We start from the raw sequence: 21,735 nt of genomic DNA, 5'->3' as shown, positions 1-21,735 counted from the left end.
TGGTGCTTTCCTACTCGTGGAAACCCACGCTGCTAGCCAGCCTTCATGAGTATATTGATTAAGGATTACTTAGCGCATGAATCCTGGTGTGTATTAATGAGTTGGGAATTACTGATGAGAAACAGAAATTGAATGGGTCTTGATAACATTTTGCTTTCTCTGCTGTCCATCTTCTCACTTCCTTTTCTCCACCCATGCCTAAGTGACCCCGAGTCATCCAAAATCTTTAGGGGGCAGCATAGGCGCAGTTACTGAATTGTTGATCTGAAAGTGCACCATACACAGGAAAATGGGAGTGGGAGAAACGCGTGAAAAGGACGTTTGTTTCCTCCTTTTTTCATATCTGAAAGAGATTGAAACTGGGTAGCAAAGAAGCTCCCTCAAATGCTATATTTATGTATGCAAAGAGTAAAATACGATTTAACACTGACTTAAATGTCCAATCAGATGGACATTTTTCAGACAAGAACGCATACAACATTTACAACATGTGAGAGAATTCATAGGGCTAATAGATGAGAATAACACTGTCACGCTCAGGAACAACACAAGACAGTTTCATATTATAGGAATTTATTGTTATAAAAAATAAACTCAGCATTGTTTACAAATGCAAAAAGAATTCCACAGTCACAGTGGAAGTAGGACAAACTAGGACGCTACTTCCATCTAGTATGGAAGATGACAACTTCTAGAGCCATGTTACATTAGAATGGACTCACTTAAGCAACTCAGTCCCACCTAAATGTATATCAGCATTAGTCAGGCTTAGCTCACCTGTAAGCCTTTAGATTGAGCTACAAATAAGCCAGGGGCATCAACTCTAGTCTTCTTTCCTTTTTGCAGATGGTATAAAATGAATAAATAAATAAATAAATAGCCACATACTGTGGAATGTTTGTATGAATAAATAATATACATGGGAGAGAAAATACTTAAATACAACACATACTTGTATTCAAAAACCTATAACCCATGAATATTGCATTGATTGTGCACATCACCCAAGTATCTGGTAACCAAAGGCCAATATGTGGAAACAGCATGAACACTGAAGGAGTTCTGCGACCCTCCGCTTTGAGTACATGCTCAGGAGTCGACGGTATTATGTGTGCGCGCCTGTTAAGAGGAAATTCCACCACAAGGGGGCAAGAGAGACAGACCTCATAAAAAGAATGTAGGTCCCACAAAAGCAGCTTTCTGGGGGGAGAAAAAAGGCACTGAACTAATAGTTTAATAAGTAAAGTCCAAGTCTAAGCTCTATAAGAGCAACAAGTATGACCATAGGGTTGCTAGCATCACTGCTTATACAATGCCCATGAAAAATCCATCCCTTTGAAATGAAAAAGACCAAAAAATAAATTAAAGTAACTTAAAGAAGTCCCGGCAATTAATTTTGCATTGTGAATGATCAGTCAGTATATATATCCATTGCCGTCAGAGGCTCTCTTTGCTTGAACTTGTGCTTGATGACGAGTCTGCACTGAGCACAAGAAGAGTGATGTCCCCTTTCTCTGGATTAGAGTCTTTCTCTGTACGCATCCACTGATGCTCAAATATTTGTTCCAGTGTAGGTCTGTCTGAGGGCCGCAGGCAGAGGCACCATTTGATGAGATGCTGACACTCTGTGGAGAACCAAGCAAGGAAGGGTGAACTTTAGCAGATCTTCGATTACAAACAAAACAGAAAAGTACTGATACTGACATTGTTTTAAGTTAGATAAGCTCGGCAAAGTGCCCTCAACACTTGACATACCAGGGGAGATTCTCTTCCTGAAGAAAAGACGGCCCTTGAGAATCTCCTCATCGTGTTCAAACGGTATGTCCCCACATACCATATCATAAAGCAACACACCCAGTGACCACACTGTTGCTGAGCGTCCATGGTACCTATGGTAGCGAATCCACTCTGGGGGGCTGTACACTCTTGTACCTGCACACAGAAAAGAGGAGGGGGCACACTGTTAAATTCAAGTGTTCAATCAAAGACTTACAGAGATAAAAACAAACAAAATGTTTTTAAAATGCAGAATTTTAAATATTTACAAACTGTTTCACAGCTGCTGGGGCTCAAAGATTTATGAATAAAACAACTGTTTTCTGTAATATTCATCAGACGTCTGAGGAAACATTTCATAATCGGTCTGACTGGCAGGTTTTGTAACAGATTTCTGTTACATTTGGATTACACTGCAGTTTTGTAAGAGCTACTCTGTCAGCTGACTGGAAAAGGCGGGCGCCAACGTCTCTCTCCAACACAGCCCCTCCTCCACTATATTCACAGCCGGCTGAGGGAAGCGAGGAGAATTCAAAGGAATTAAAGCCAACTGAAACTAGAGGCTCATCTACACCCTTTCACATGCACCCAGTGCAGATAAGCAATATGCTAAAGCAACTCCAAACAGGCTCAGCATGAGTCACTCCCCATAACAAAAGTCTCTTCACCAGTGCACCAGAGGTGGTGTACGAGCCCCGAAGGGTAAGATCAGCCTGGATACCAAACAAAAACAGCTGTCACGTGGTTTCACAACTCACATTTCACAACACAGCAACAGCTCTATTTTTATTGAAAGGCACTCTGACTTTGTTAGATGGGACATTTCACTAGAATGTATTCCCATTATTGTTATTTACTATTATTAGCACATTATTACTATCATTATACAGCAATCCACACAGAAACGGGCTGTGCATTTGATAAAATCAGATGACAGAGGATTCAAATTTCTTTCTTTATAAATGAGGATCTGAAAGTATTCTTCAGAGTAAACTAAGCGTTTTATATCTTGTGGACATTAACTGGCCAGCCCACTTTAAGAACAGGCAAACTCAATACAAAAGGTCTATTTGATTCCCTTTAGTCCTTCGCCGTTGGGGGTGGAGGGGGTGGGAGTGTGAAAGTCAAGGACTTACCATCGAAGTCAGTGTACACGGTGTCCTTGAGAATCGCCCCCGAGCCGAAGTCAATGAGCTTCAGGTCTCCTGTGCGTAAGTCCACTAGGAGGTTCTCGTCTTTGATGTCCCGGTGAACGACCCCGCAGCTGTAGCAATGCCGCACAGCCTCCAGCACCTGGCCGAAGAAGCCGCGGGCCGCGTCCTCATCCAGCGCACCCTTCTCGGTTATGTAGTCAAACAAATCCTTCACCATCTCCGGCCGCTCCATGATGATCAGCCAGCCATCAGGTCTCTCATACCAGTCGATCAGTTTAACGACCCCCTGAAAGGTGCTCCCCACTTTCTTCAGCAGGAGAACCTCCAGAGGAACAAGGGAGCCGTTCTGTGAAGGAGATGGCGGACTCTGATCAGAGGTAGCGCGGACAGGCTGATATGTTTTGTGGTCGGTTTCCTGTCCGCCAGTTTCTTGTTTGAGTTTTCCCGTTCCAGCTTAAATGGTGCAGCAGTTACATTCTGTCGCCGGAGGCTGCATAATGTAGCTGCTGCACCACTGAAGGTGGAACGGGAAAATTCGAACACGAAGCCGACTTCAGCCTCGTGTTTCGAGGCGCGCTGGACAAAGACTCTAAATAACGGGTACATAATACTCACTATCGTGCCCCACTCGGTGATTCTCTCCTTGGCCACGTGTTTGATGGCGACCTGAGTGAATAAAACACAAACGCACACCTTTTAGTTCAGATGCATCGCGCGCGGGCCACGTTGACACGCGATTCGCTGCCATGTGCTGCTGCCGCCGCCACAACAAAGCCCCCCGCTCACCCACCCACCCTCTCCCTCTCTCACTCACTTACCGGCAGACCGTCCGCGAGCCGACTGCCGGCGTACACCGTGCCGAAACCTCCGCTGCCCAGCACCGAGCCCACATGGTAGAGCTTGTCAAACGGCTCCCGTTCGGCTTTAGCTGTAACAGACAGAGTTTGTGAGCCTCACAGACATGTGGACCAAAAAGAAGACGCACCCTCCAATGCGCGCGCTGACTAACCAGCGCCAAAATGGCTCCAAATGTTAGTGTTAAGGTCACGGACACAGGAATGCAACTGGAGTAGCTCCGCCACAATTCAGCTTTACACCTTTCTAATGTTTCAGAGTCACACGAGATAAAGTAGGCTTTATATTGAAAAGGCAACCAGAACAAAAACTGGCTCCCGATAATGTTAAGTACCTGCTTGGAGTTGAATTTTCACTGGTAAGTGGTCAATGTTAGTGGAGCTGCAAATGTGAGAAAAAGATCCAAACTTGGACAGCAGCATTTTTGACGATGTCCCAAATAAATTCCTTCTCCAAAACGCCGCAGACGAGAAAAAAACGTGGTTAAAAACAAATCGCAAGTATCCTCCGGCCGTGTTAAGACTGAATATCCTTTACGGAAACGTTAAAGAGCGCTAAATATCACGTTAATGTTAAAGGGGAGCCTGCCGGAGGTTTCAGCACCGTTCTGGTGTGAAACTTCGCTGAATATCCTATTCACTCTGATCTCCTTCTGCATCCATAGCGGAGCCAGTTGACTGATGTCCTGCGTGTGTCCGCGCGCTGCTGTCGTACAGTCCGCTTTTGGGGTAGAGGGGTAGAGAGAGAGAGGGAGAGAGAGAGAGAGAGAGAGAGAGAGAGAGAGTGAACCCTGTTAATCCACACACACACACACACACACAGGACACAGATCCCTCCGCCACTCCTCAGCTAAGGCTTTCTCTCTCTCTCTCTCTCTCTCTCTCTCTCTCTCTCTCTCTCTCTCTATCTCTCCACACACACACACACACACACACACACACACACACACACACACACACACACACACACATACATCGACAGAATACTCAAAAAACCTGGACTCTGACTGACGAAGAAAATTAAAAAGCACAGATAGAACAGCCCAATGTTTAATACAGTTCTCTGAAGTTAAACTAGCCCTGTCTGAGGTCCTGAAAAACGCGCTCTAGTGAATTGTAGTGCGCGGCGCCCAAGGATACCATGTCTGAGAGCGTTCAGCTGCGTTTTATTAGCCAAACAGAAAAAAAACAGTTTGCATAGAATGTAATGCGACCAAACCCCACACACTCACCGGCCTGAGAAAGAAACACGCAGGGAAGAATGAAATCGGAATAATACATCATTATTTTTTAAATTAGTCTGTAATTTAATATAGCATACTTTTCATTGTCATCAGTTATTCATATACCATGAAGTAAAAAAAAAAACTATAAAGACAAGGAATAATAAAATACGATCGAGGGAGGAAGAGTTTTATACGTTAGAAGTGAATAAAACCATAAGAGATAGGTCCTTTACATTTGGCATTTATAAACATCACTTGATTAGAAAACCTGTTTACATCAGATACAAATCTATGATATTTCTAAACTCCAATAGCAAACCAGAAACATTATCATCTGCTCTATGTCATATGTCATAATAATAACATACCATGTAACAGTGCAATATTCTAGGAATGTATGTATGTATGTAAGTACAGTATCTCAGAAAAGTGAGTACATCCCTCACATTTCTGCAAATATTTTATTGTATCTTTTCATGGGACAACACTATAGAAATGAAACTTGGATATAACAAAGTAGTCAGTGTACAGCTTGTAAAGCAGTATAGATTTACTGTCCTCTGAAAATAACTCTACACACAGCCATTAATGTTTAAATGGCAACACAGGTGAGTACATCTCACAGTGAACATCTCCAAATTGTGCCCAATTGTGTCGTTGTCCCTCCCTGGTATCATGTGACTCGTTAGAGTTACAAGGTTCCAGGTGTAAATGGGGAGCAGCGTGTTAAATTTGGAGTTTTGGGTACAATTTGCTCATCCTGGCCACTGGATATTCAACATGGCACCTCATGGCAAAGAACTTTCTGAGGATGTGAGAAATAGAATTGTTGCTCTCCACAAAGAGGCCTAGGCTATAAGAAGACTGCTAACACCCTGAAACTCAGCTAGAGCATGGTGGCCAAGGTCATACAGCAGTTTTCCAGGACAGGTTCCACTCAGAACAGGCCTCGCCAGGGTTGACCAAAGAAGTTGAATCCACGTGTTCAGCGTCATATCCAGAGGTTAGCTTCAAAAAATAGTGCTGCCAGCATTGCTGCAGAGATTGAAGAAGTGGGAGGTCAGCCTATCAGTGCTCAGACCATACGCTGCACAGTGCATCAACTTGGTCTGCATGGCCGTTGTCCCAGAAGGAAGCCTCTTCTGAAGCTAACGCACAAAAAAGCCTGGAAACAGTTTGCTGAAGACAAGCAGTAAAATAATATGGATTACTGAAACCATGTCCTGTGGTCTGACCAAGATAAACTTGTTTGGCTCAGATGGTGTCCAGCATGTCTGGTGGCCCCTGGTGAGGAGTACCAAGACAATTGCCTACGGTCAAGCATGGTGGTGGTAGCATCATGGTCTGGAGCTGCATGAGTGCTGCTGGCACTGGGGAGCTGTGGTTCATTGAGGGAAACATGAATTCCAACATGTACTGTGACACTCTGAAGCAAAGCATGATCCCCTCCCTTCGGAAACTGCGCTGCATGGCAGTTTTCTAACTCGATAACAAACCCAAACACACTTCCGAGATGACAACTGCCTTGCTGAAGGTGAAGGTGATGGACTGGACAAGTATGTCTCTAGACCAAAACCCAATTGAGCACTGTGGGGCATCCTCAAGCAGAAAGAGGAGGAGCATAAGGTGTCTAACATCCACCAGCTCTGTGATGTCATTATGTAGGAGAGGAAGAGGATTCTAGTAGCAACCTGTGCAGCTCTGGTGAATTCCATGCCCAAGAGGGTTAAGGCAGTGCTAGATAATAATGGTGGTCACACAAAATATTGAAACTTTGAGCACAATTTGGAAATGTTCACTGTGATGTGTACTCACTTGTATTGCCAGCTATTTAGACGTTAATGACTGTGTGTTGAGTTTTCAGAGGACAGAAAATCTATACTACTATGTAAGTACATGTACACTGACAACTTTAAGTTATATCCTTTTCAATAGTGTTGTCCCATGAAAAGATATAAAATTTAGCAGAAATGTGACAGATGTACTCACTTTAGTAAGCTACTGTATGTATGTATGTATTTATTGTGTAGTTTTTACTGCTGCATTTTTACTGCAGCTGTTATTCAGCTGCACAGCACAGTTTTATACTTTTTTACCACTGTAACACACTTGAGTCGTACAATTAGCTAATAATAAAGCCCTTAATGGGCTGAATCAGGGAAGGAAAATATGAAACTGTGCTGTGTACGTGGACCTCCAGATCTAAAGTTGTCAAACATTGGACTAAGCCATCTTGCTTTCCTGAAAACACAGACTCTCATCTCTGAGTCAGCCTCCAACCAGACAAGAGCTTTGTTGTGGCACGTGGGATCCCTCGTACTTCTCTTAACTGATTAATAAGTGTCTATATATTCAGATGGGCCAAATAGAAATAGTAGAAATAGTAAGTTGAACCAGTTTTATATATATATATATATATATATATATATATATATATATATATATATAAAACACACACACACACACACACACACACACATACACATATATATACACTGCTCAAAAAAATAAAGGGAACACTGAAATAACACATCCTAGATCTGAATGAATGAAATATTCTCATTGAATACTTTGTTCTGTACAAAGTTGAATGTGACGTTGGTGGGTGGAGCGAGATATGATGTCCCAGATGTGCTCAATCGAATTCAGGTCTGGGGAACGGGCAGGCCAGTCCATAGCTTCAATGCCTTCATCTTGCAGGAACTGCTGACACACTCCAGCCACATGAGGTCTAGCATTGTCCTGCATTAGGAGGAACCCAGGGCCAACCGCACCAGCATATGGTCTCACAAGGGGTCTGAGGATCTCATCTTGGTACCTAATGGCAGTCAGGCTACCTCTGGTGAGCACATGGAGGGCTGTGCGGCCCTCCAAAGAAATGCCACTCCACACCATTACTGACCCACTGCCAAACCGGTCATGCTGAAGGATGTTGCAGGCAGCAGATCGCTCTCCATGGCGTCTCCAGACTCTGTCACAGCTGTCACATGTGCTCAGTGTGAACCTGCTTTCATCTGTGAAGAGCACAGGGCGCAAGTGGTGAATTTGCCAGTCCTGGTGTTCTCTGGCAAATGCCAAGCATCCTGCACGGTGTTGGGCTGTGAGCACAACCCCCATCTGTGGACGCCGGGCCCTCATACCATCCTCATGGAGTCGGTTTCTAACCGTTTGTGCAGACATATGCACATTTGTGGCCTGCTGGAGGTCATTTTGCAGGGCTCTGGCAGTGCTCCTCCTGTTCCTCCTTGCACAAAGGCAGAGGTAGCGGTCCTGCAGCTGGGTTGTTGCCCTCCTACGGCCTCCTCCACGTCTCCTGGTGTACTGGCCTGTCTCCTGGTAGTGCATCCAGCCTCTGGACACTACGCAGCCTCTGGACACAGCAAACCTTCTTGCCACAGCTCGCATTGATGTGCCATCCTGGATGAGCTGCACTACCTGAGCCACTTGTGTGGGTTGTAGAGTCCGTCTCATGCTACCACGAGTGTGAAAGCATCACCAACATTCAAAAGTGACCAAAACATCAGCCAGAAAGCATCGGTACTGAGAAGTGGTCTGTGGTCCCCATCTGCAGAACCACTCCTTTATTGAGTGTGTCTTGCTAATTGCCAATAATTTCCACCTGTTGTCTGTTCCATTTGCACAACAGAATGTGAAATTGATTGTCAATCAGTGTTGCTTCCTAAGTGGACAGTTTGATTTCACAGAAGTTTGATTCACTTGAAGTTATATTGTGTTGTTTGTGTTCTCTTTATTTTTTGAGCAGCGTATATATATATATATATATATATATATATATATATATATATATATACACTACAATTTTCTTCCTGGTGTCCTTCGACAGCTCTTTGGTCTTGGACATGGTTAAGTTTGGAGTCTGACTGTTTGAGGCTGTGGACAGGTGTCTTTTATACAGATAATGAGGTCAAACAGGTGTCATTAATACAGGTAATGAGTGGAGGACAGAGGAGCTTCTTAAAGAAGAAGTTACATGTCCGTGAGAGCCAGAAATCTTGCTTGTTTGTGGGTGACCAAATAATTATTTTCCACCATAATTTACAAATAAATTCTTTAAAAATCCTACAATGTGATTTCCTGGATTTTTTCTCATATTGTCTCTCATAGTTGAAGTGTACCTATGAAAATTACAGACCTCTCTCATCTTTCTAAGTAGGAGAACTTGCACAATCAGTGGCTGACTAAATACTTTTTTGCCCCACTGTATATGGAGAGAGCAAGATAGATAGCTAGATAGATAGCTAGACAGACAGACAGACAGACAGACAGACAGACAGACAGACAGACAGACAGATAAATAGATAGATAGATAGATAGATAGATAGATAGATAGATAGATAGATAGATAGATAGATAGATAGATAGATAGATAGATAGATAGATAGATAGATAGATAGATTTGTATCGTTATCGTATGACTCTTCATCTCTCTTTGCTTTCTCAAAGTAGCACTTTTACTTCATCTCATGCCAGATCCATTAAATCATGCTTCAGAATGACTTCAAGGCACTTGCTGAGTATTTTATAAGACACCTTGAAGCAATCATGAAGAGTTTTCTCAAGGTTTTGCACTTTCAGCAGCTGCGAGGTTAAAATCTCTGTGCTGTGGATCAAAGGGTCTGTCTGGCCCTTCTGAGAGCTCAGGTAGCATGCATATAATACATTGCTAGAATTCCTCCATCACAAGTAGATCTGATGAGACAGTATGGGGCAGAGCAGAGACCCTGTTTGTGTGAATGTATACTTCTTTAAGAATATGTGTGCACATGTTCAAAGTTAGAAGAGGATCAAGCCAAATATGGGAGGAAATGGTTGGTTGAAATAGTGCCAAGAAATCAGTAAGTGTAAAGACCACACTGGTGCAAATGACTTAAAAGGAGCCTGATAGACTCTGGGTGACAAGGGGATTTTATCTGTCTATATACTTTTATGGAGAAGGTCACCAAATGACACACTGCAAAGACCAAAGAATCTCACATCATAAACAGAGCCACCACAGGAAGGAAGCAACAGAGGATGAAATTCAAAGGAAAGGATCCCCAGGTTTTCATTTTAAAATAGCCAGACTTACTTTAAAATAGGTAAGTAGATTATAGCAAGAAAATTTTTGGTAAGCTCTCAGTCATTAAGTGAAATGGATGAAATACACTGATTCCAAACTCATAAACTGCTTTATCTGTTTATTGAACTGCAGGATTTTTATTCTATGTTTATGTTATTCTACATTTTTCTTGTATTTTCCCTAAAGTCCATTTATAACATTTGTGCAGTTCTGTGTATTAAAAATAGTCATAATTAATTTCCCAACCTCTCTTTATCGCTTAGAATTAAATAGGCTTTTTTGTTATTGAGCCTTTATGAGTGGTATAAGTAAATGATCTCTGTTCTTCCCCTCTATCCTTTATTGTGTCTTGTTCAAAAAACAGACCATAATAATATAACACTGCTTATAACTTCATCGTGAATGGGCAGGGCTAAACTGCTGGTGTATTTATGTAGATGTATAGTCTTTTATTGTGATAGAACAAAAACAGCTGACAATTCTAGCAGGTTAAGTTTCATATACAGACTGTAAAGGTATGTTTTAAAACTTCTCATTCATGCAGGTCTATAAATTCCTAATGAGGTAGTATCATCTGTTTAGGAATTTTTGGTAGAGCATAACTGTTCAGTTGTGTTTCTAAATCATGTACATGTGTGCACCTTTGCGTTTCCAGGTATTACAATGTAGTAAGTCACTGGTAGTGTGACAAGTATGAAGTTATGAATCTGGTTGTGTTTATGCTTTTATGAGCAAGATGTTTTGCACACAACACCTTAAAACTACCACTGGCTTTAAAATTGTGTATATAGAATTTTTAAATATTAATGTTATTTCTAAGTGGAATTGTAAAGCATATAGGTAACATAAACAGTTACTCTTAGTCAAGCGTAATAGTTCAACATTACTAGTACCATACTATACTACTATTCTTAAAAAAGTATGGCAAATTGGAGGAAATAAAGTGCATGAGTACAAGATAGAGGTGAGCGATACTGCAAAATGTAATATCACGATATGGCACATGATGTGTCACAATATTTGTCTGATATCTGATAAGTTGGAACAGACAAAGTAGTGCCACATTTTAAAAATACTGTGAAAAACTATGAATCCAATTACTTGTATTCAACATTTTACACACTGGGTTGCACTAAATCCAGTTAAACAGGACTGATTTTGCTCTCCTTTTAATCAAGCATGCAGTTGGGAAGTAGTTTAAGTGGCAATGAGATCCATGAAATGCTCAGAAAAGCATATTGTGACATAATGTGCACTAATTCATCACAACAACGATAAATATTGTCATATTGCCCAGTTCTTGTACAAGATTATGATGCCTAAACCTTGGGCATAATTTGGGGAAAAAACCTGGGACAGCTGCCAGTTTTTTTTATAGCACAACGAACAAAATCTTAAAGGGGGCATCTCACCCTGACCCTAACCCTGCCTGGGGTAAAAACAGCTCCCTGGTGAATCTTGCATGAATTTTTATCTAAGTTTTACAGAATGCATAATTTATATGTCAAATCATTTCTAGTCTCTGCATTTTTCTATTAAAATGAAACTGAGGCATCTATCACTTTATGGCAATGTTTCCACTTCATATTAATAAGCTATGTCATTGTTGTTGCAGCAATAATAAAAACAAAAAATTTAAACTGACCAACAGCATTTAAGATTTCACTGGTATATTTAAATTATTACTTTACACAACTAAATAAGTCAGGTGTTGATGTAATGCTATCGAGCTGAAAAACTCACATACAAACTTCAAATCTTCAGCAAGATGGTTAAAAAAGATCGCTATAGCCAGTATGTAATGCTAATGCTAACAAAACATTGAAACAGTGAATAACTGTTTATTTGTGTCATGATCTCTTTTCTCTCAAAACCAAATGTACTTCTCTTTAAACAACCGCCACTCATTATCATATATTTTACAACTTTTCCTGTACAATTTCATATAAATGCTGAAGATTATAATCAAATGGCAAAAAAATTGATTCACTAACCCCAAAATGGGAGAATAAATCCCAGGAATACAGTGATCCAGAGGAAATTTCAGGATTAATTAGACCATAGTCATTTAGTAAATGTGTTGAGATTGAATCCGGCCCCACCATTTGATCAGGAGAGAGAAATAAGGAGGGGGCATCTTACCCTGGGGGGACTCCTTCCCCCAGTTACCCTACTCTTTGTAATGCTGGGGAGTGATGTTGAGGTGGACGCATGTGCGGAGACAAGCGAGATTTATTATGGGCAAATCTAAAATCAGGATCAAGACAGTCCAGGTTCAGATAGCCAATACAAAGAGCTGGAGGGACAGACATGACAAAGAACACAGAAATCCAAATACTTAACAAAACACTTCGAACAGAACAAGCAAAACATCCAACACACCAAACATATCCAACAAATCAAACATCAAACAAAGACCAGCACTAGACTAAGGAAAACACAGGGCTTAAATACAAGAGGGCTAACGAGGGTTCGCAAGACACAAGTGGAAAACAGGTGGAAACAATCAAGGGCGGAGACAAGAAACAAGGGGCAGGACCGGTAGGAAACCAAACAAAGAAGCACATGGACAGGACTAAAAGGTAAACAAAAGCACACGAGGAGACTGGGAGGGGCCAATCGTGACACTCTTGCATTGTGCCAAACTAGAAGTTAATCTAATACAGTAACAATGAGATCATACGAGTTATATAGGAAAAGGATGTGGTAATTATAAATATGAATATACAACACATTGTGATACAAGGCAGCAACTCTAGTAAGTCCATAGAGAGCAATAACATGCTAAAATGTGTCATTAAGGCATTGATTCCTTTTCATTTTAGCAAGAGAGTGGAGTCTACATGCGATCATTGCTAGATGGGAGACACTCTGACCATCCATTGCTAATAGAATTACATGAAGTTAATGTTGACAAATGATAGCTTCTCATTTTTTGGTCAAAGTAACACTAATATTCCTTTTTCCACAGAAGGAAATGCTTTGTATTTAACTCTTTTTTTCTACCATAAATATATACTCTAAAACATATTCCAGAAACACATTATTTTCTGTTCAACCAAATAAATGGAAGGCAAATCTGTGCAAAACAGGGGTTTTCAAGATATTTACTTGGGTCATGCTAGGTTTGAGTACTGTCCTCTCAGATCTCAGGTAGGAACATGGGAGCAGTTAAAAGCTCATAATGGTGACTCATGCTGGTCCACAGAAGACAAACAAAACTGTTGTGTCATGATACGAAAACACCACCATTGACCACCACCGCAGGCTTCTTGTTAATGGTCTCTTTACGCTTTCTTAATAATTAGGAACAGTTGTGTCGGGTGCTTGCCATGTACATGAGTGAGTTTATCAGTAGTTACCATCCTTCAGCACCTGTGAAACATTAAGAGATCAAAGTCAGGCATGCAGGCCTTCCAGAACCTCGCCTACAGCCTCAGCCTCAGCCTCATGCAGTTTTCATGTTATTGTTTTGACTGAGGACCCTGATCACGTGAGGCTCCAGTGTTGTGACTGAGGGGCTGTGGAATCTAGGTCATGGTGATCCCTCCTTCATCGGGATCCATAAGAAAAACCCAACTTCTCTTTTAATCACTGCCCCACTCTGAGACCTGCTCTTTTCTTTCACTCCTGAGAAGAATGGCATTTTCTTCATCTCTCACATGCATCAGCTGAAAGAGAGGGAAACAGGGAAGGAGGAAGAGAGAATGAGAGAGAAAGACAGCACAAGAAACAGAGAAAGAGAAATAGAAGTCGTCTGTAACAGCTTGTACCGACAAATAATTACTCACAGTATGTACTCACCAATGACCACAGTGAGCACTTTTGGGTGTGCACTGCTTAGGGCAAGATATGCAGTTCAACTCAGTTCAGTTCAAATATTTGTACAGTACTTCTTAACAATAGCCATTGTCAAAAACGCAGCTTTACAGAGATCTGTGCCCAGACATCTAATGATCAAGCCTGGAGTGAGGGAAGAAAGAAATATTCCCTACAGTGGCAGGAGAAACACACTGAGGTTTCAGACAAAGGAGATGTGGCTGAAATCTGCACAGAAAGGATTACAAATGGAGGCATTCAAATGAAACAGAGGGGAGAGCCAGCGTGGTATTTAACTTCATTTATTGATCTTAAAACATATTATTCACTAACTACTGGAGCTGGTATGAAACTAATAATGTAGTTATGTAGGTGAACTTACAGAAGACTGGAAATCATCATAGAAGACATATAAATAGCTATCTGACTATATGGAAATAGTCAGTCATACTAGAAAGCAGACAGGATCATTACAGTGATAAGCATACCAGACAGTAATTGTACTGTGGAAGAGTCATGATTTTCCCCACCCTGCCATGACTGCTGGTGTTCCCATTAATCACATCAGCATGAGTTAGACTTGAGCAGTCATTCAAAGATGTATCTGTAGCAGTGTGGTAGCATGAGTCCGTAATAAGAAAGTAGATAATATAGCAATAGTGGCACTTCAGATTAGAAATAAAGCATCAAAGAATCATCCATTTATTGGAAATCATGACTTAATTTTGTTCTCCAATCTATGATTATGATTTCAGGATAGGCTTAATCATACAACACACTCATGACACACAGCAAGACCGTAACATTCCAAAATACCACGGTACATAAAAGAGTGACAGCGATTAAATGAAATAAATGGTAGGTGCTATGCACAGGACACATGGAGGCACTCCATAGTTTACACTTGTATCCAAAAGTGTGGATGCCCCTAATCAAGTGGCAGGTTTAGTTGATTTTCTAAGTCAAAATAAGTTAACAGAATCTCTGAGAACACATGGATGCACACAATTAATACACAATTTCTGTTTATTTACTGAATTTAACTAAGGGGCAAGTAAATAAACAAATAAATTAATAAATAAATGTGGCCTGTGCAAAGGTTTGTGCACTAAAATTGGCAGACAAAATGTCATATTAAAGCCCCTGTTGGAGGATGTGCTAGCTTTTTTTCATTTAGAAAATCAACAAAACATGTAATTCGACTGGGTATTTAAACTTTTGATATGCAACTGTATATTAAGAAGTATCAAGTGTCATATAACAACAATATGAATATAACAACAGCATAACAATAATAACAATAATAATGCAAAAAATGCAAAATCTTAAAAAATCTAGCTAATATATATAATATTTCTCAATATGAGATTATTGACATTTTTTTCTTGTCATAAAAGTGCTTTCCATTGCCAGATTATTTTGCTTGCTTCAAGACATAATGCTGGAAACAAGCACATTCATCTTATGTAATAGTATAATTTAAGTATATACTTTAGAAAGACTCATAACGAGAACTGTTAGATATATTGAGTAGATTTAGGATGATTTCACTCACTAAGTAAATGCATCATAACAGAAATATTGTCATAAGCAATAACAGTCACATTTCAACTTTCAGACCCATAGCATGTGTCTGAAGTGCCTGACATCTCACATAAGATGTTTGGTTTTTTGTGATGCTCTCGTGTGTGGGGCAGGCACACATTTCTTTGTTTGAGTATCTCATTTATCTTCCAGTCAAAGACAGCCCCCACCCTTCCACACCACCCAGAGAAGAACAGACATCTCAATATCATTAATGCATTCAACATATGGGCCAACAGAGAAAACAATAGAGACAATAGACGTGTTCTTTTTGAGTATAGTCATATCATTATAATAGGATAAAACAAGACAAATCATTTTCAAATACATCAATGTCATATTGACTGAATGAGCTATTAATCATGTAAATAGGACCTTTCTGAACCCTGCTGATAATTAAAAAGTCACTTATGATTGTCGGTGTGATGATGGAAGATGTTGTGCCACCTTCTTGAAGACCTGGAGGGCATATTTGACAGCCCGGTCACACTGACATATCAGTCACGATGACAGCAATCAAAAAGAAGACTCTCCTATTCAACTAACAAATTAACTCATTATAGGGATTAAGGATTTAGGCAAGATTTCATTAGAATAACCATCCTATAAGTAGGTCTTTGTGGTTCTAATTAAGGCAATCTAAAAATGATTATATAAAAGTATAAAATGATTACAGTTTTAAGGCTAGCATTATGACTGCAATCTTTAATGCACTGGAAAGAAAGAAAGAAAGAAAGAAAGAAAGAAAGAAAGAAAGAAAGAAAGAAAGAAAGAAAGAAAGAAAGAAAGAAAATTAGAGGTGTTTTGAGTTTTGGCTTTCTGGATGTTCATTTTAATTATATAATTCATGATTTATGATTCCAGTTCAAACTCAACTCATCATTTATAACATCAGTTACTTTATAGTATAAGACGCAAATATACATTTGACATATCATTGACTTTAATAGTAACCTGTACAGGATTTATAATAGGGCATAAATATTACATTTGGACATGCAACACAGCTTCTCTCTTTACACGGATGTATTTGGTGTTTGTAGACACTTCATAGTGTCATAGTTTCATTCATTAAGACACTGCATTTTGAGTTTCAATTTATTTAGACACTGTATATTGGAGTTCTATTCACTGAGACACTGCATGTTGGGGTTTTATTATATGTTACCTTTTGGACTGATGCAAAGCACATAAAAGCATTATTACTTGCATGACCAGTCTCTGTTTCTAACACACACACATACATTCTGGTCCTGGTTGGATGGAGTTTGCCATAGTTTAGTGACTTTCCTTCTCTGACAACTTGCAGAACCTAATGACTCACTTGCTGATTTGAATCAGGTATATTTAAGGATGTATTTGAGGAGGAAGATCACCAAACTGTGCTGACCTGTGGCCCTCTATGACTATAGCCTCCCTCTATCATCCACGGTCCATTATAAAATCTTTTAAACCCACACCTTCTTCAGATCAGAGTGATATGTTTCCTTTTCTTAGTTGTTAGTTTCACCACTTCTTGTTGACAAGACAATAAAAGTAATAAGAATGCACACATTTAGAACTAGAACGCCAGTCAACCAGACAAATTCTCCCATTGTGGCGGAAATCTAGCTGGCTTCTTGGCTGAATGTAGAATATAGCTGTGGATGACTTTGTATACTTTGAAAAGACTGAGTAAAAGATGAAAGAAAATGCACCCATATTTTCACAGAAACATTATTATTATACTATTTTTATGCACAGTAAATTCAATTTTATATAGCAACCATACAACTAACTGAGTTTTAGCTTTTTTCTCTCTTTGTCAATAACATAATAATATACTTCTCTTCCTTTGCTCACACACTGCCTCCACTCTTAGGAAAATTACAGGCTTCACTAAGCTGTCTGACTCAGCTATTGTAACCCACACACAGAGGCTATTTTAGACTCTCTCGCAGCTACCTCTCCTCTTTTGTCTTATATATATAAATGGAAGCAAGAGCAAAAGAGTTGAGGATAAAAATCTGACACTGCAAAGCATTTATTCTTTCATAAGCAGCCCGCTCAGTCTGCTCTGAACACGTACAAGTGCACTACATTTAAAAATAAACCCAGTAATTCTACATATTACCTCTTACTTCTCCTATGTATTTTACTACTTCTAGCAAGAGTCAGAATATTCTTGGACGCGGTTGGTATGTAGAGCACAAGGTTTTGTAACAACCACCTTACACAATGGACTTACGTCACAAAGAGTTCAATCCGTCTGATGCCCATTACCTGAACTGCCACTGGATTTAATGTCACATGACCAAAACAAGTAGGTGTCACGACTCTCATTCTGCTCATTGCTCAGCGTGACTCAGCAAGAGCTCAATCCTGTTTGATATCTCTGACCTCAACCACATTCCCACCAGATTTAATGTCACGTGACCAAAACAAACCAGTCACATGATCCTCCACATGGCTCAGCATGACTCAGCAAGCTCAGTGTAAACACATGAAGCTCCTTCCAGGGCCTATATTTAGACAGCAGGTCATTCATCTACTTCTCTCCACACAACTGGCCACTGACCGCATTGGATTGTTGATTCCTTTTTGTCCAACAATAAATGCTCTGATTTACTCATATTCTTACACGTTTTACTGTATGCCATAAATGTCCTGTGTATTTATTCTATTGTATTTATTGGTGGGCTTGTACGCTGTTATGCATTTATCATAATGTAAATTTGTATTGTACTGCACTGTTTTGTTTATTTGTAGCCTAAGTCCTCATCGCTTGTCCTGGGTTAAAACTCGTCCTGTCTGGCCTTCTCTATGTTTTTCTGAAGCCCTGGAGGAACATTGTTTCATTCCACTGTATATTTGTACATGCAAATAAAGCTCCTCTTGATCTCGATCTTGATACAGCAGTATACAGAATATTTATTTTCCCAGTGTTTTTTTTTTTTTCAAATTCATTTCATAACAAAACCCTTAATGCCACACAGTCATCACTAACCTCAGATTTAACACACACAGTCACTTCTCTCGTCAAATGACGTGTTTATATAAATAATAAATTAGCACACCCTCTACAGAGAACACACTTTGCCAATTTTGGGGAATCATTTTTGTTTATTTGAGTTATATTGAGTTTAACATGTTAGAAAAAATAAAACATAAAATATAAAATATACCACAACTTTTGCACATGCAACATTTTATGTTTTTTTCTAATATGTTAAACTCAGCAAATAAACAGTAATTGTGCATCAAAATGTGCAGTAGTGTGCTCTCTGTAGAGGATGTGTTAACTTACGGCTTACTTACAAAACATGTCATTTGACCAGGGTGCCTAATCACATTCCACTGTATGTAGCTCCCATTTATGGACAGTGGTCAGAACAGTCACACAGTTAAGAGGAGAATTAGGCGCTGTAGTGAAGAATGTATTTTCAGGGAGTTTAAAGACAAAACAGTCTGACTGTGATGTAAGGAACCTGTCATAGTGTTTAAAGAATACAGCATTCATCAAAAGTATGAAGGCACAATAACTCTTATTTTTTCCACATATTCTAACCAAGTGCCAAAAAGGTAAGGCTAATAAGCTAGCAAGCTAATTTGTCTTTTTGGCTCACAGCACACAAGGAATGTTACACCTAGGCCTCTTCCAAGATGGAAAATGTAAGAACTCCTGGTCTAGGCGACCTACAGCAGTCTCTGTTAGTGACATTATAGATAAATCATCCAAAGAGATCACACTGTATAAAAGCCAGGACCTTGTTCATCACGTGAATGTGTTTCAAGCATTCGTCTTACTGCCAACTGAGAAACATTCAGGCACGTGAGTGACTGTGGTTATATCAAGTGTCATGTGCATAAGTTCAACAGTCCTAGCCTCTATTTCTAGTTACTGCTTAAACAGACCATGAGTTTGACTCATGACCTTTGCGAATGCACGTGGTTACATCTTAATTAGGTTTCCACTGTAAGACCATGTGGTTCTCACTGAGCCTTTATGTGTACGTGACTAAGGTTAATGAATTTGGGCAATCTGGGTTGGAGGCTGATTTCTTGAGGCAATGTTAATGACTCTTGGCATAAACGCTCACCCTCAATTACCCTTTACCTTGCCCTTTAGAAGACTTAATTGCCTTTCAGAGCATATGTTAATTTGCTCATCAGAGGGATGTTGGGTTAATTTAGATATTTAGTCTACTTGGTAAATGTTGCCTGTCTTTCTTAAAGTTGTGCTTCCCTAACAGACTCAGGTGGAGTAGACATACTATAATAAACTACAGTGATAAAAGCAATCAAGTTAAAATCACATCTCTGTTTTCTGCCTTAAAATCCAATTGATCTCCAAAAAGTCAGGACATATTGGAATCTTACAGTATGTGGTAATACTGTGAGCAACATGTACAGTAGATAAGCGCAGAATTCAGAATTCAGTGCTAATTTCACCTTCATGTCAATTGTTGTGGTTTCTTCTTTATGGTTGTCAAATAGCCTTTGTACTATCTGTAGGCTTAAATCAGTGACTGATGGTCACCAATGGTCTTATGGAGAGTAACAGTTCGTGGCAGGTCTTGTTTTCTGACACAGGAAGAAAATTTCTTGAGTGAAGACTGCGTTACTAAAAGTATTCAGTAAAAATTTCAAGGATGATCATTTTATGTGCTTTAAGGGAACACATTCTAAGCATGGATTCAAGTAATGAGACCTGCTCTATAAACTCCAGGTTACAAAGAAATGATGTAGTCAGGATAAGCATAAGACAAGTAAGACATTTCTAAGACAGAGTTTTTATTTCAAAGAAGCTCTCAGTTTTTCAAAGCACTAAACCAATTAAAGGTGACATAATGCTGTGGGTTTATTTAATCATGCTGACTGTAGTAGGAAATGAGAAACCAAGTTTGGACTGCAATGGGAGAGAGGACACTATTGAATGTTTTACTTGTGCATATTTGCCAAGGCCAGTGACCTTATGTAAGATGTTGTGCAAGTTAATTTGGCTTATTTTAAGAAATGTGCATCAAACAATAAAATGCCTAAAAAACACATAAAAGCAAAATGATCTGACAGCATATTGAGATAACTTGTTATACAGTAATGTAGCAATAAAGTATTGAGCACTGAGATTACTTTTTCCAGGAAGTAATAAATTATTTAATCCCTTTACATTCTGAGAGAAATAATTAGTAGCCTGTAAAAGATGACTTTTAAAATAAATTACCCAAAACTTTCCAAAATTAACAGTGTTATTATGCTGATTTACAGCACTATGTTTGCAGCACGCTTCTAACATGACTTCACAGTGAACATATTTTGGACATAAACAAGAATCAACGTGCCAGGTTTCCAGTCTTGTTTTCAGGCCCTAGATTGTATAGGAAAGTAAACAGCTTAGTTTCTGTAATTTAATTGAACTGTTAACACAATCTGCCCTCCAGATGAATGTTTGCATCCTTCTTTGCAGTTGAAGACCTCACTTCTTGGCTAAGCTATTACAAAAACAAATATTACTATGCTGCATGGGTAATGGTTTAACCCAGAGCACTGTGTTTTCTGACTTTTATCTGACTAATAGAACTGATATGTGGGAGACGTCTAAGATAAGTGTACATTACCTAGAAGTCTCTGATGGTTCTACGTAGGACAGTTAATGCAAAATTTCTGTGTGTTTGCTTAGTCATCAAGATACAAGTGAAGCAAAACAGGGCTATGAAGATGAATGTAAACCCTTACCATTCAGAAACATCCTGCCTCATTCTGGTTGGTAGTTGGCAATTCCCAGCAGGCCCTTCATGCTGTCGGACTCTGGATCCAACACATAAGACCACCATACAGTGGATACATCACACAGTGTACTATACTTCTGAACTTCACTGTGTAGAAATTTTTCAGCAACCCGTTTTCTTTTTTTCTTTCTTTCTTTTAAAACCATTTTAACCAGGGTAAATAGAGATTAAAAATCTCTTTTACAAGTGAGCCCTGACCAAGAAGGCAGCACACAAAAAGTGGAAGCCAACCAATCATTTAATTCACAGTGATATGTTGAATAACACCTGTTATAAATCTTAATACAGAATGCTAAACAGAGTCCAGTGAGTGAAACACATCTTAATCAGGTGGAAAGCAGATTACACCCTGGACAGGTTGCCAGCCCATCGCAGGGGTGAGTGAAACATTGTCTTTGAAATATGCCACCATACTGTAAAGTAAAAAGGTACCATAAGGTAAAAAGGTAACTTACACTAGTTTTTTCGTGCCTG

The 21,735-nt window shown here is 39.6% G+C and overlaps 1 protein-coding gene across 1 annotated transcript; it reads right to left on the bottom strand.

The window, feature by feature from the left end:
- Window positions 1-556: 556 nt before the first annotated feature.
- Window positions 557-4,535, bottom strand: pim3 (Pim-3 proto-oncogene, serine/threonine kinase). The gene is made up of 6 exons (XM_017713628.2): window positions 4,120-4,535; window positions 3,749-3,858; window positions 3,546-3,596; window positions 2,913-3,276; window positions 1,756-1,932; window positions 557-1,625 (listed from the first exon to the last, which is right to left on the bottom strand). The coding sequence occupies exons 1-6, from the start codon at window positions 4,205-4,207 to the stop codon at window positions 1,438-1,440; spliced, it is 978 nt and encodes a 325-aa protein (XP_017569117.1). The 5' UTR covers window positions 4,208-4,535; the 3' UTR covers window positions 557-1,437.
- Window positions 4,536-21,735: the final 17,200 nt, after the last annotated feature.

This window comes from Pygocentrus nattereri, chromosome 11 (assembly GCF_015220715.1).
Source record: "Pygocentrus nattereri isolate fPygNat1 chromosome 11, fPygNat1.pri, whole genome shotgun sequence".
In the NCBI taxonomy this organism is placed as follows: Eukaryota; Metazoa; Chordata; class Actinopteri; order Characiformes; family Serrasalmidae; genus Pygocentrus; species Pygocentrus nattereri.
The sequence above is the reverse complement of the archived record's forward strand: the minus strand, read 5'-3'. Positions and strand labels throughout refer to the sequence as shown.

Bases quoted from the DNA above. Each gene is read 5' to 3' on its own strand.
- pim3 (XM_017713628.2), bottom strand. From the start codon at position 4,207: ATGCTGCTGTCCAAGTTTGGATCTTTTTCTCACATTTGCAGCTCCACT. The intron at 3,597-3,748 runs GTAAGTGAGTGA...TTATTCACTCAG, and splicing joins GGCTCGCGGACGGTCTGCCG to GTCGCCATCAAACACGTGGC. The intron at 3,277-3,545 runs GTGAGTATTATG...TCTCCTTCACAG, and splicing joins TCACCGAGTGGGGCACGATA to AACGGCTCCCTTGTTCCTCT.